The sequence below is a fragment of the Anolis sagrei genome, chromosome 1, assembly GCF_037176765.1.
Source record: "Anolis sagrei isolate rAnoSag1 chromosome 1, rAnoSag1.mat, whole genome shotgun sequence".
Taxonomy (NCBI): Eukaryota; Metazoa; Chordata; class Lepidosauria; order Squamata; family Dactyloidae; genus Anolis; species Anolis sagrei.
Window position 1 is genome coordinate 238,236,817 of NC_090021.1, and position 15,879 is coordinate 238,252,695.

General features: G+C 39.5%; 1 protein-coding gene across 1 annotated transcript in view; it reads left to right on the forward strand.

Moving 5' to 3' along the window:
• B4GALNT4 (beta-1,4-N-acetyl-galactosaminyltransferase 4) overlaps positions 1 to 15,879 on the forward strand; it is a 216,895-nt gene that overhangs the window by 137,948 nt on the left and 63,068 nt on the right. The window contains exons 3-5 of the mRNA XM_060770120.2: positions 5,386 to 5,496; positions 12,951 to 13,046; positions 13,975 to 14,065. Of these exons, the coding sequence (XP_060626103.2) occupies positions 5,386 to 5,496; positions 12,951 to 13,046; positions 13,975 to 14,065 (298 nt within the window). The remainder of the gene's footprint in view (positions 1 to 5,385; positions 5,497 to 12,950; positions 13,047 to 13,974; positions 14,066 to 15,879) is intronic.

Here is a 15,879-nt window from a genome sequence, read left to right on the forward strand (position 1 = left end):
TGTTCTCTACAAATACAAGCTGAAATAATCATGTATCCCATCGTTTATATTAGGGCTGCGAAACATATGGTCCTTCTGATATTGTTAATTGTAACATCCATCAGCCTTAGCTACCACAGTCAATGGAGGGGAGTGGAAGTTGCCATCTAACAATATATTGAGGTCAAACATGTCCTAGATTTGTTCTGTAGATTTCAACCTTAACAGGAAGCGGGCCTTAGTTCAACCAGACCACCTATTCTGAGTCCTTTTCCATGTCGGTTCCCAGGCAGTGTGTCTAGGGCATAAGTGACAGTCAGACCCTTGCTTGCTTCTGAGGAGAATATATAAACTAAATGGAAGTCCGCTCTGAGATAATGCCATTAGATGCGGCTGCCATCAAATACTTTTTGTTCTGTGTCCTGACTGGATGAGGCTGCAATAATCTCTGCTATCTGCGTGTGTGAAGATTTTTCTCCTAGAGACTTGATCGCACACTTGAGACCGAGAGGGACGACAGAGAGTAATATTTTGGGAAAAGCTCCTAGTGTGTTGCTAAGAGCTATGCTAAGAAGCAGAGGCTATGCAGGAGCCATCTTGCTGCCAGATAAACTGCAGGGATGTGTCTTCTTCAGGGGGACCTTGAGGTTGAGACAAAAAGCACAGCCTATCAGTATTTTGCCAATAAATGACAATCTTCTCAGGATGGGAAAGTAGAACAGCGACGGCACATGTTACCCCCTACTCTTTGAGAAAGAGAAAAACAGACAAAAGGACTATCGGGTTTATTTTGCATGTTAACAGAAATTGGATGGTGATCATTGAGATACGTGATTATCATAAGAATCTTTTTGTTCCACACCCATGCTCTTTCTAAGCCAGTAACATCCATGTGTTTCTGTAATCTTTATGTCTGTAAGCTCACAAGTTCTTTCTTCTTTGAGGCCTGAGTGACAAGGACAACATTTTGTCAAACAATAACTGTAATATCTATTTATCTTTTCAGTCACAAAGTCTTTTACATTATATGCTCAAGGTTAACCTGAAGTTATTGTTCTGTTTTCATGGGTTCTGAGCTTTGTTCTCAGGGCTACCAAAATACAGCAGTTGGGATTTATCTCTGTCCCTTGTGACTTTTGCAGATTTGATTAAAATGTTATCTCTAGGAAACTATTGGCTCAGTTGTCAACTTCCTCTTGATATCCTTGAGGACCTAAAGGTTTCTGGAGAGAATATCTCTCTAGGGCAGTGGTTCTCAACGTGTGGGTCCCCAGAAATCCCAACTGCTGGTAAATTGCCTGAGATTTTTAGGAGTTGTAAGCCAAAACACCTGGAGACCCACAAGCTGAGAACCACTGCTCTAGGGACTCCTTAGGACCTCCAGTGTGATTCTGTGGTCAGTTTCTAGTAGAAGTTAACCGCAGAGTTGTTCTGGAAGACCTAGAATAGCAGTGTCTTTATTCATAATTTTAACTTGTGTTCTGAGCAAATGTGGAAGGCTGACAAAAGCGTGGCCATATCAGTTTGGGGCTGGGACAATATATTTATTGGACATATTCTATGACTGCCATTTTGGGCAACTGGAATTTATGTCACTGTCAGCTGCCTTCTGGAGCCATTGAACACTTAGTGTTTCAGGATAAGGGGCAAGACAGGTTTTTGAAAAGTTCTGGAGCTATTTTGACTTGTGGTTTTGTCTGAAAAATGGGAAGGATTGGCTGAAGACATTCAGGAGCTTGGGGATGCCAGTGGGATTTGCAAGGGTTGCACTGAATCTGCCCCTTCCAAGTATTACCTGTAGCCTATGAGCTGTATAATTCCCCACCTCAAAGCCCTCTTGACTAGTCAGAATGCAGTATAAAATTGTAAAGCAGGCTCATTGTTGTGCTCATGTGATTTGTAAGTCAACTCATTGTCAAGATGGTCACTAAGTCTGATGAAGACTACGGTAGGATCTCTATAGCCACGAGGGGTACATTCACAAATTTAACACAATGAGAAAAAATAAAGATAATCGTGAACACTTTTGAGTGAATGACTTCTGGTGGAAGCAGATCATATAGTGAAGCCTGAGGACCTAGGAAAAGCTTAGAGAGGTGGTATTGTCATATGTAGGTAAATAAAACAGCCAGTACTGGCCATATTACACTTGGCTTGCAATATGGATGGATAGGAATGGATGACTAGTAAGCAGCCAGTTGTAAGTCAGCTAATGAGGACAGGGGCAGGCAGGGAGGCCTGAACTGGCATAATTTGTGTTGCCAGCAATTGGTGAGAAGTCCATGTGTCACCCTGTGTGCTGATCTTGAAACTCCAGAGGCGGTTTGTGCATCCTCTTTCTTCAATAGTTGCAGCTGTCTGGGAATTAATTCTGCCAGAAGAGGAATTTGACAAGGAGTCATTTGTCACAGGCTAAGGCTTTTGTTTCCTTCCTTGAGTACCTAATTGCTTGGGTAATTTGTCTCTGTGTAATGAGGAATGGATGGCACAACCTGATGCAGGCAGGCCTGACTCATTTTCTACCCTCCTCCAGAGATCTCTGGAGAAGCAGTTGTGTGCCTACAAATAAGCATCAGGATCAGAGAGGAATCTGCCCACCCTGTGCCACCCTCTCCTTTAGAAAGTTTTCCACAAAAGACTGGGAGCTATTTTGTGAATCGTCTATGTTTTATTCTGTTGTCTTTGTGTAGAAGGACCAAATGTATATGTCTTTTGGCTCTCCTCTGGCATCCCAATGGCTGATGTTTGTTTTCTTTGATGAACCACATTCTGCCAAGTCAAATTGTCTTTGGTCTTGCCCTGAAGACATCCTGAGATGTCTGTCTGTAGCTTTGTAACTTTCCATATAACTCTATTCTCTGTGTCCTTGAATATGAGAAATGAACGTATATATGTATGGAAATTATATCATGTCATTCTCACTTGCCTTCTGGGGCCATGGAGGAGTTAGTGTTTCAGGGTGAGGAGGGGCAAGACAGAAGTTTAAAAGATGCAAAAGATGAGAAAATGGGGAAAAGGTTAGGTATTTCTAAATCTGTTGATATATTGGAGTACAATACCAGTCATTTTTTTGACATGGTGAATACTATAGAAGCTGTAATCCATCTCATCAGAAGGACACTAGATTAGGAAAAGCTTTTATAACTTGTTGTTTTTGAGTGACAATATTTCCTGGCTAACTGGAAAAGATCAACTGTATATCCTAGCCAATAATTGCCTGGTATTGGCTTTTACAGGATGTCATTGTTTTATTAATTCCTCATACCAAATGAAAACAATTGAAAGTCAAATTAAACCCAAACCTCCATCCCTATTTAGAAATGAAAAAAATATTGTAATTATAGCTATCCATCCTTGATTAATCATTTTAATTTTGTTTCGTTTAACACAAAACCAGCAACAATGATGGAATATCTCCAGAGGCAATTCATACAAACATATGGTTTTATATTTATTTGTATAGTCACAGTTCACAAGATCAGTTTGCAAATATGCTAACTGGTGATCACAATTCTTACATAAAATGCACAGTTTTTGTTTTTCCATTTGAATCTTAATTTTCTGTGTTAATATAGCCCTACTTAATGGCCCAATTTTAGAAAAATAAAACCAGAACCCTTCTGTATATTTTCTTGATAAGAGTTGTGCTTTTCCATTATTACTAACTGGATAGCCATTGACAATTTATCAACTCATTTTAAATAGAAGAATTGTAAACCTTCATTAATAGAATCCAAAAGGTATGGAAACATAAATAATAATATGTGAGGCATTGAATTTGCCATTTATTATGTTGTAAACTGTTTTGAGTCCCCCAGAGGTGAGAAAAGCGATATAGAAATGCAGTTAGGTAAAGGTAAAGGTTGTCCCCTGACATTAAGTCCAGTTGTGTCCGACTCTGGGGTGTGGTGCTCTTCTCCATTTCTAAGCCGAACAGCCGGCGTTGTCCGTAGACATCGCCAAGGTCATGTGGCCAGCATGACTGCATGGAACGCCGTTACCTTCCCACCTGAGCAATACCTATTCATCTACTCACATTTGCATGTTTTCGAACTGCTAGGTTGGCAGAAGCTGGGGCTGACAGCGGAAGCTTACGCCGCTCCCTGGATTCGAACCTGCGACTTTTCGGTCAACAAGCTTAGCAGCTCAGTGGTTTAACCCACTGCGCCACTGGGGACTCCCAGAAATGCAGTTAATAAATAATAATAATAATAATAACAACAACATATTATGCATGTTTACTCAGAAACGCTCATGTATAGGTCTAGGAATTGTAGTCAAAAGATCAATTTAAAAACCTGGCTCAGCTGATCCACTGGTCAATGTGAATACCTTATTTTAAAAGGAACAATCCCCTTCTCTGAATGACAAAAGACAAAAAATTGGTCCATTCAGTGAGATGAGAACCTTCGCTGGTGGAAAACAGATGTCAGCAAACAGAAGCAGCTGGGCTCCCTGAGGCGCCATTGGTGTTTTCCCTTCTATTCATTGGCCACATCAAAATCCATAATTTTGGCCCTGATCCTGTCCTAGACATATGTATGAGGTTGACCGTATTATATATGTGTGTAATTCAGATATAAGAGACACATATATAATACGGTATATGCTCAGGTATATACAGGTCAAAGACAGTTTTGTCATATTCATGAAGATATCAAAGAAAGATTTGTCATATTCAGTAACTACGTTGTGATCTGTTTTGTTGATATGACTTACATAATCTCTTTGTAATAAGTGATACTTGATCGTTAAACATTCTCTGAATAAAATAAAAAATCAACTTAATGGACAGTCCACCCCCATATACAGTTTGTAAATTACTCTCTTAATTAGTTCTTGGCTGCAAATTATATAATAATTTATTATTTTATGTTATAGGAGGGTAAGAAAGAAGTTTCAGACACTCCTTATCACACTGATTTGTATAATCTCCCATTTGTCTTATTGCATTTATCATCTTATCTCATACTTGGCAAAGGAACTCCTTAGTGTAGCAGAATCAGTGGTAGTATTAATACTTTTCTGATTATAGATATTTGGTAATGGCATTCTCCTCTTCTTTTTTCCAGGATATAAACGTCCACTGATCTTCTTGTCCTAACATTCTGAATTTGAATGGTTTTAATTAGTTGCTGTGTTCTGCTTTGATAGGGGTGGAGTTCTGCTTGGCATTCATACATAATACAGTACATTTTATATTAAGTGTACAGATGACTTCAGCAAACACCCAGCAGTGTAGTGCAGAAGGTAATTGATTTTCTCAAGGAGAGAGCATGTTGTTCTGGCAAAAGCTAATAACAGAAAGGGAGTTAATACTTTTTGTATTGTTCTCTCACCTTGGCTTTTTAGTTGTTCTCTCACTAAGCCTTTTATTTGTTGTTGTTTCTTCTTTTCTTCTGATAGATAGAAGAACAAGGAGTTGATGGGTGGTTTTCCAAAAGGCGTGGCTTTGACAGAGCTGGAAGGCCTCCAAAGCCAAATGTAACCAGACATGTTCTGCCATGGAATGAGCAGGTAAGCTGGACAAGGCATATATTGAGAGAAGAAAAATAATTTGTAGGAAAGCAATGTTAGCTGTGCAATTAGTGAGTGTGCAGGAAGCTGAGATTGTTAGATGTTGCAGACCTAATCTACCTAGCAGTCCTTTAAACATAATCCACTCAGTCTCAATGAAATGAGGGAAAACTGTGTGAGAATTATGTAGACTTCTTGCACAGTTCATATTTGTTCAGTTCTGCTTTCAAAGAGAAAGGAAATTGTGGAGCCCATGGACAACAGAGGTTTACCAGAACCATTTTATAACCTACAGAATCCCTGCCTTCATTGCTGGAGTGAGGGGATTCTAATGGAGAATTGAGCCACTGGAACCCCCTGCCTGAAACTTTTGGCTGAAATAAGATTCACAGAATAATTCTACTGAAACCACAAGAGATTCCCTGCTATTTTAGTCAGACATGGCTGACACAGCATGCAACACAAGTGGGGGGATTGTTCTCAGACCTTTTGGGTGGCCCACTTTTGCTCTGAAGGAACAGTTTCAAAATGAATATTGGTTTTTGAATTCCATCCTAGATTGTCCCTTAAAAGAACACACCTATCAAGATTAGATGGCCAGTCCCAGGACAAAAAACTTGACTGGATACCTTATTGAGTCCACTCAAGTCTTATCATTTAAGATACAATACCTAAATGGAGGAGTCCTACATGGAAATTCAGCACATAAAACCCAACCTTGACACCTTGACGATGTTAAAATTTATAATCAATATATGACTTCATGGAATTTGGATAAACTTGTTACACCATAAAATAGTTCTCCTAATTAAAAAACAACAACCTTTATTCTTATATACCACCATCTCCCCGGGAAAAACTTGGGTCATTTTACACATGGCACAAGATGCCTAAAAACAGAACATAAAATAAACACAGTATAAAATACAATAAGTAAAACACATAATTATTATATTTTATACTGTGCTTATTTTATATTATTCTTATGTTCTCTTATAAGCAGTATTTTACACATTTTTGACACCCATACTTGTAACATCTAGATGGAGTTTTTGGATAATATAATCTGCCCCATATATTTGCACCCTCTGGGGGAACGCTTACCCCAACCACCAAGAACCCAACTGGTAACCTTCACTCAGAAAACCTTTTCATCAACTGCCCCAAGACTCTGGAATGACCTGCCAGAAGAGCTTCGACAGCTAAATGAACTGTCAGCATTCAAGACAGAACTGAAGACCTGTCTCTTCAGGCAGACCTGTCCATTCAATTTGAACCTGTGAATTTTAAATGTACATTCTATTTTTCTTTTAATATGTATTTATATAGTATTTTAATCCTTTCTCTATGCATTATAATATATGTTTTTGGTGGTGGTGTGTTTAAACGTATGTATTTTATGGTGTTTTTCTTTTAACTGTATTTTCCCACACTTCAAAAAAAAAAAGGAATACCAAGGAGCATTTCATCCATCTTCTTCTATCATCTTTCTCCAATTCACATCCCAATGATGCTAAATCAGAATTGTAAGCATGGAATTGCAAATAAGATGTCCAGACACCTGTGCTGAGGCATATGCCTGTTTAATACACTTATGCATCATTCAACCAGAATTTTGGGTGCCCCTCTAACAGACAGAGGGACGTCCTTGGAGAATTGAGACTGAGGCAGGAAAGTGGTTGTTAGCAAAATGCATTCAGTTGGGTGAGAGAGTGAGCAGGTTGGCATTGCATGATACTCAAGGGTGATGTGGTTTGATCACAGAGCCAGAACCAGAGCCAGGAGCTGCATCACAAATCGGCAAAACCTACAGATCAGAAAGCACCATCAGTACCCAGATAGAAGTCTATGGCATGCTGTGTGATGCAGAATAGGCTGTGTTCATAGATTTGTCAAATGTCAAGTGTCATAATCCCTAAGGTTTCAGAGGAGGTTGCTCAAAAGTAGATTTGTGCAGAGTTACAATTCTGATGTCCAAGACTCTTCTAGAAAAAATAGTTCTACAATTTTTATGCTCTCTTTCCATAGAAAGCAGGACTATCCGGTGGCTATGAGAGATATCCTCTACAACAAAATGGAATACTACATACCAGCTGGGTTATATGACAGCATTACTTTTGCTGCTACTGTTGTTGTTTTCCTTCTTTGATATACTTTCCAACAGTTCCTTTTGTCCCTTAGTTCCTCTGGATTAGTATTGCACTACTGGCTTCAGCGAGACAACACATCTGCTGCAGCAGACTGATCCAGCTCTCCATCTTGAGTGTCACACTAATCCCTAGGGAGCAGCAGCTAAGACATGCCAGGCTATAGTCTACAGACTTGAATCCAGGAAGAAGGGCAGGTCATTAATCATGGTTTGAATGGAGACATTGTTGTGATAACTAGAGGAAGATTGGGAGAGAAGTATTAAGAGGAAGGTCTCTTGTCAGCATTCTGGAGGGTGTAGATTTGAAAGTCACTGTAGGGACATTCATATCTTCTTCTCTTAATGATGTACGGATTACTGAAACCCTCAATCTACAGTATCGGGAAGTGTCAGAGTTTCTGGATTCAGATATGCTATGTGAGTGAAAGAGAGGTGTTGGCTACAATTATTTCTGTACCACAAGTACAGACCATGGGACTCCCTGACCAGAGCTGTCTCTGAGCTAAAGAAACACTTCTCTTACGTGATTGTCACGCACACACAAACCCTGCTGTTATCTTGAGATGGCTAGTAATTCACTATGATTTTTAAGAAGACATTGAAAGCCTTTCAATTTCATTTGAAGGCAGCAGAATATCATAATTTGATTGTCTTTATAAATAATATTTTCATGACCATATCTTTCTTTATTTGTATTTATAGGTGTCATCACTGTTAAACCATTGTCAGTGAAAGTTATGAACATTTTGTTTTATGGGATTTTTTATTTGTGTCAAAAAGCATTGTATAAATAAATATAAATCTGATAAAATAGAGGGAGCACAAGCGGCTAAATAATTTTAGACTAAAATTATTTATAATCAGTGAGTTGATTAAGGGTGTGATAAAATGGATAGAACCAGGAACCACTACAGGAGTAGGGAAACTTTTGTTCACTTAGTCCCATATTATGTAGATACAGTACATATGTATGTATCTAGCTCATAAGTGAAAATTGTGAATCCCCATCAGATGGTATTGAAACTGCAACTTCCATTATCCCTAGCCAGCATAACCAGTGAATACAAATTCTGATAATTGTAGTACAATATCTCAAAATTTGGTGAATTGCCCCATGTAGTCTTCTGGGATGCCTACCTTCACTCTACCAGGGTTTTTAAAATATTTTTTTATTGTTGTATATGAAGAAAAAACATACAATCTTCAAAATTCAACAATCGAGATACACATGTTATTTCCTCAATCCCACCACCTCTCCATTCCCACCCATGAACCACCACCCATGACTTCCAACACCATGCCATGCGGAACTAGTGTCTTAAAAAACCTCTATCCTTATCGTTACATTAATACATTCCTCATGCGGCTATTTCAAAACTTATTTTTATCTTCTTTTTTAAATATCCAAAGACAAGTCCCCATTTTCTAACAGATTCTTAATGTATTCTTCTCCTTCAGCCATTGGAGAGCTTGGCCATTTGGATTTTTTTTTCAACCCTTAATGAGTACCCCCCCCCCCCCCCGCTTTTCCGGGACTTTGCTATTGTAATTCTCACAGCCACAAAACTATATGGGCAAATTTCTACATCATCTTTACTAATTTTCTCTTGAAACAAGCCCAATAGACATCATTCTGGGTTTTTCTTGATCTTTTTAGAAATTAATTTATTAGTTTCTTTCATCACCTTTTCCCATAATTTATTTACCTCCATGTCCATCAAACATGGAAGAAGGTGCCTTTCTGCATTTTACATCTCCAGCATTTCCCCCATTGCGTTTTGTCAATTTTGGCCATTAATTCAAGCATTATGTAACATCTATAAAACATTGTATACATGTTTTATCTAATTGACCCCTGCTACTGAAAATTTAAATCCTTTATTTTGGTTTCTCTTCAAATTGTATAAATCTTTCACCTTTTCCTCCACCAGCTTTTAACATAAACTTAAATAAGAAGTGGTTGGATATTATGCCAACAGATGGCGCTGAACCATAGTTCATTACAAAAGTATGGTTTGTCTGTTCCTCCAATAGGATTAGATGATTTGGAATATGGTCTGAATAAGAAAATACTATTTTTAATGTCAACAGTATGGCCCATAAGAGGCTGGATAGTTTCATAGATAGTCATTTTTTTCACTGATTCTGTATCAATGGATTCAGCCATTTGTCTCTTGAAAATATATTTTTAAAAATTTTAAAAAGCGAACTTTGATTTCACCATTTTATAAAAGGGACACCATTTTACTGCCCCATATATAATTGGACTTGAGCATCCATGAATTTTGGTATCCATCGGCGGTTATCAGACCAAACCCCAGTGGATATCAAGGGCCCATATATGTTGTTGTCCCTGATGACCTTACTTCATATTGTCATAGCACCTTAGAAGATATGTATGTGATCATATAACTAAAGGGGCTTCCATATCCTGGGTAAATGTTCTTTTATTTATGCATGGAGCTACTATGCTACAGGGGTTTCTAGTTGTACCCTGGAATCACAAGGGGCAGATGAACTCACACATATGAACTAGACTTCTGTTTCCATAGGCAAACACTTATGTAATTGTAAATAAGTGTTTCTGCCTACAGCTTTAGTAGCACTTGAGCAACTACAACTGTAAACGTGGAAAGACCAGCACAGTATATGACAGTTTAATCAGCCATGAAGCAAGTCTAGAATGTGCAAACTTTTGACCTGATGCAAATTTGACACTGAAAGTAAGATCTTTCTTCAGAAATGACAACAATCTTGCTAATTCAATGCAAATCCATTTCTTTATTTTTGTTCATGTTATGTGACTCAGTCCTGTGTTTTTATTTAGTATGCTGAAAGTGTGGTCAGTAGTAGTAATAACAGAATAAGTATATTGAATATATAAAGTCAATTAATTAGGTGTTTGTGCTTAACCAATGGAATAAACCTCAGAGGGCTGAAAAAATAATGAGAACAAAATTAAGAAATAATGAGAGGAAAGTTTAAAGCAGCCTGCCAGAACTGGGACATATTTTCACTATAAACTTAAACCAATTAAATTGCTACGGCTTTCACCAAAGGAACCTGGGGAATTATAGAACTGTGCGTGGGCTAGGAATTAAGAGTGAACTTTCAACATCCAAACAAAACTATAATTCCCCTAGGATTTTGAGAATGCCATCGGAATTAAGCAGGATGGACGCTAACATAGTTTTGTAGTGTAGTTGTGCCTAGATTGATCATGGCAATATGTTGAGCCTGCCATTTCAAATGGAATGACAGTGTTGATTAGGACAGTTTTGTGGCTTGGAAAGCTGTATTCATTGGATCGTTTGTGGCTTGGACAGAACTGAAATTGGGCAGGCTTATTTTCTCAGTAAGGTGGCATGGATTAGTTACTGTTCATCGTTAGGAACCGTGATGGGCACAGATGGTATGGAATGGACTTCAGCTGATATCTACATCAGCATTGGCACAAATGTTATTTCTAAAAGAGGATCTTTACCTCTCTTTTTTTCATATTAGGAACGACTTGAGAAACTGCAAGTCGCTTCTGGTGTGAAAGAATTGGCTGTCTGCAAGGACGTTGCCCAGGGGATGCCCGGAAATTTTGATGTGTTTTACCATCCTTGTGGGAGGCTTCTCTCATGTCCCCGCATGGGGAGCTGGAGCTGACAGAGGGAGCTCAACCACTCTCCTTGGATTTAAACCGCTGACCTGTTGGTCAGCAATCCTGCTGGCATAAGGGTTTAATCCACTGCGCCACCGGGGGCTCCTATCTCTAGCTGAGGTGAGAGCCATTAAGAACCAGATGGCTTGAAGTAGGGGCAATATAATGCCATGAAGGATTTGTTTCTTCTCTTTAAGTTATATCTAGCCAGGAAACATCTACCTAATGTTTGGCTACATGGGCTTTGGCATTGATGATGTGACCACTGTGGTTTTTTTTACTCTTCTTTCATTGTGCTGATAATGTCAGAAGTTTGAATATAATTGCAGTATGTCTTTATAAAGTTATCAAGAAAGATATACCTCAGTTAACAAAGTAGATGTGTGTGGGTGTTACTTTTTGGGTAAAAGAGGCAGAAGTAACATAGAAGGAAGAGGGATGGGTTTAGAGTGATTAATATTTTATGTACGGTTTCTTGGGGGAGGAGGTCAGTCTACACAGACTCTTTCCATTTGAAATCTCTTTCGCCCTGCCCCTTTAAGAATCCCCTCAGGGGCAGAATCTCAGGCAAGGCACTTCTGGTTCTTGGAAGTGTTAGCCTTTTTCGTGACTGGAAGGTGAAGAGAGAGGAAGGCTGGAAGGTCTACAAAATCTCATGTCCAGTCAGAGCTGTAGTTCCATCTAGTCAGAGCTCTATTCACATCCAGTCAGAGTTAAATATTGAGACCATCTTAGAGAAAGTTGAACACTATACAAGAAAAAGACAATAAGAAGAAATGAAGATTCAAGAGCCTCAGTTTGGCCAGAACTATGTCTACCTCTCAGATTTTGCCTCTCCTCATAAAGACTTCGTAGTGAGAGAGAAAGTCTAAAATTCTTGTCAGTTAATACATTCTTGTTTGATTCAACTGATCTGTTCCCTGCGCAGCCAGTTCACCTTCCAAGTAGTTAAGATAGTGTGGGGGCAGATCACTATCTGTGCACATGTGAAGTGAAACAACTAGGTCAAGTAATCCTGTGTAAGCAAACAAAATCTTTCAAACTTTCTAGAGAACATTGTAGGCTTCTCCCAAAATGCATTCAAGGATGGCATTCTTTTTTCCACTTTTTTGTGAGCTCTATTTTGATTGCCAAACTTTGAGAGCAGTGCTATTTTTAAAATATGCTGTGGGTAGCTGTTGAGGAAGCCTGTGCTCCTGTCCTCGTTTCTTTCTGTTTTGCTGTGCCTACATGCTCAGTAAGGGATGCTAGAGGCAGCTGCCGTTTACCTTGCCAGTTGCAGGCAAGTCCACACAGCTTCAATGAGATCGATGAAATACCATCTCACTTTCCTAGCTCAATCTATATTGCAGTGTTTACTGCAATCCAACATCAATGTGTTTCTGCAACCATTCCAGAGAATAGCTGTATTTCAGAGGAAGGAATTAGCAAAATCAACTTTGTGTATTCCTTGCCAAAGAAAACCTTATGAAATTCATGGGGTCAAAAGGCATCTTGTAGGCACATAAGCAATCACATGGAAAAATTTATTTATTTGTTTGAGTTTTCAAAATTAACATGTAAACACTCTTATACATAAACGTATTTATGTCTACGTTCAAGATATTACCTCCAAGAACCTACATATTGACATTGTGGTGCCATTTTGTTCTGCAGTACAAAGGAAAAGCAAACCTGCATGTTTTTGAAGACTGGTGTGGAGGAGCTGTGGGACATCTAAGGAAGAATCTACATTTCCCCCTCTATCCTCATGTGAGTGAAAGCTGTTCCACAAGTCAGAGATGCCAATTTCTGCACTACAGGCAGTTCCCAAGTTATGAACAGATTATACTGTTTTAAGTGTAACTCCAACCAAAGATAGATAAATAGATAGATAGGTTGTGGATAGCATAGACAAAGGTTAACACTCCTGTGGTGTTTATTTTGTTGTCCATGCCCCTGTTCAGAAGATTTCCCTTCACTTTCTGTTCCTGTGATCATTGGATTTTGAAAAAATTGGCTTGGTGTGAAATAAGAAGCATTGGCAATCTGATCATATCATTTCAGCTTCTCTGCATCATGGTTTACCAAAAATATGGGACAGTGTGTTACATTGGTTGGAACAATATACAGATAAATGTACCTCAACTGGATTCGGTGGAAACAAGATCTAGGGTCTCTCATAAAACCTGATGTTTATATTGAAATATATTCATATGAAATGGCAGTTGATGGCTTCCGAGGTAGTGGATAGCCCAAACTTTAAAGAAACTATCAAAGAAGCCTGTCCCTAAACAGATCCAGCACCTTGCATATCTCCTTTAAAATTAAAACAAACAAAAAACCCCAGAATGCATTCACTGCCTCACTGATATGGAAGCCACTAGTGACTGATCACTTCTCTTGTGCAAGCAGGAGATCAGATGTATGGAAAGAACATGTGGTTTCAATGCACAACCTTGAAGGTGCCTTACTCCTCCAGTGACCCATTTGCTGGAGACTCTAACTAGGAATTGAACATTTAAATGACAATGTGTGGAAGTAAGCTATCAAAGTGAAGGAAGAATTTGAAATTAGGTGTAGATAAATTAATTCTGTTTTCCAATATGAAAGCATGAGCAGAAGTTATTTTGCTTAAGATTTGCTTAAAGTCTGTGCTCTGAAATGTTAGTTGTAAAACTCCCTCCTTTCTGATTCGTAGACACGTACAACAGTGAAGAAGTTGGCAGTGTCACCGAAATGGAAGAATTATGGACTACGGATATTTGGGTACATTCATCCTTTCAAGGATGGTGAGTAGAAACACCACCCTTTTACTCTTTTCCCAAGAGCTGGGGTTCAAAGAGTAGGCATCACGACTGAGGACCTTCTTACTCACTTTAGGCAAGGATGCCTCTGCTCTGCTATAAGCACCTCGCCATTGTTTTCCCCATATTTTGAGACACTGGGAAAACATACTGAACAGCCACCAAAGAAGCCACAGTACTGGATGTAAAGCAGTGGTTCTCAACCTGTGGGTCCCCAGATGTTTTTACCTTCAACCAGAAATCCTAACAGCTGGTAAACTGGCTGGGATTTCTGGGAGTTGTAGGTCAAAACGCCTGGGGACCCACAGGTTGAGAACCACTGATGTAAAGTGTGACCAGCAAAAGCCAACATACTCCTTAACTGCCCTTTTCCCTTTCCCTTTTTTGTTTGTTTATTTGTTTGTTGTTCAGTAATTAGTTTCTTGTGGAAAGAAAAAAGTTGTAAGAGAGTTACAGTATTAGGAAGAATTTCCTGACATTCAAAAGGGGCACCGCCTTTATTTTGTGAGTGTCCTTCTTGTGAGATTGTTCATCAGAGGCTGGGTGTTCATCTATCAGGAATGCTTTGAATCTATATTCTTGCATGATGGTGAACTTGATAATCCTTGTGATCACTCCAAACTGTAATTCTAAGATAATATAATACATTCGCCAGGGCGTTGTGTGGTTTCCAGGCTGTATGGCCATGTTCTGGCAGCATTTTCTCCTGAAGTTTTGCCTGCATCTGTGACTGGCATCTTCAGAGGATACAGATGCAGGTAAAATGTCAGGGGAAAATGCTGCTGGAACATTGCCATATTGCCCAGAAACCACACAACACCCCAGTGATTCTGATCATGAAAGCCTTAGACAATATATTCTTTATTCCACCCCTACCCCTTTTAAATGTCTTGCCATTTGAGATAGTGAGATTGAAAAAAATTAAAAGCTCTCCTGAAAGCACCTCCAGGGTTTGGGCTCTTCGGGGTCTAAATCAGTAGTTATCAACCTGTGGGTCCCCAGGTGTTTTGGCCTACAACTCCCAGAAATCCCAGTCAGTTTACCAGCTTTTAGGATTTCTGGGAGTTGAAGGCCAAAATATCTGGGGACCCACAGGTTGAGAATCACTGGTCTAAATGCTCCCCCAAAGAAGTTCCAGTATTGTTACTTAGATGGCTGGGGAGTGCAGTTGCTCCTCCTTACTGCTGTTCCTAACTAGTTACAGAGCTCCTCATAGTCAGGAGTGCCTTTGCTGATTACAAGGGAAGCCTGTTCTGACAACTGTAGAGGAAGTTGACTAACCAGGAGTTTTTCCCTGTTTCCTGATCACATGGGCACCTCTGCCAAAGTCAGAAGAGGGCACCAGTGTGATCTGGAAGGAGTGAGGAATCACCCCCCACCCCAATCCCCATGCTGGTCATGTGGGTGCCCTGGTATGATGTTAACAGAAACACCCACAATGGCAATGAGCTCTCCTGGAGTTCCATGGCTGGCTAGGAGCAATAACAGTGGCAGCGACATGAAAGAAATTAAGTGTGCATTGTCCCAGAGGAGCTGTGGTGTTGATGCAGTCCTAATCTAGTCCCATTTCCTGCACTGATGAGCACAGGAAAGCAGTGATGGCACTGGTGTCCCATCTGGACAGAAGATGTGGCTAAATCAAACCTGATCCAGCTGCCCAGATTGCCTTAAAGCCATGGGATACCACGGATTTTCCACAAACCTCAGAGGTACCAACTTTGTGGAAGAAAGGCAAAGCAGGTTCAGAGTTTGAAACCCTTGGATACTCACCAGAATTAGTTGTTCATTATGAAAACAGC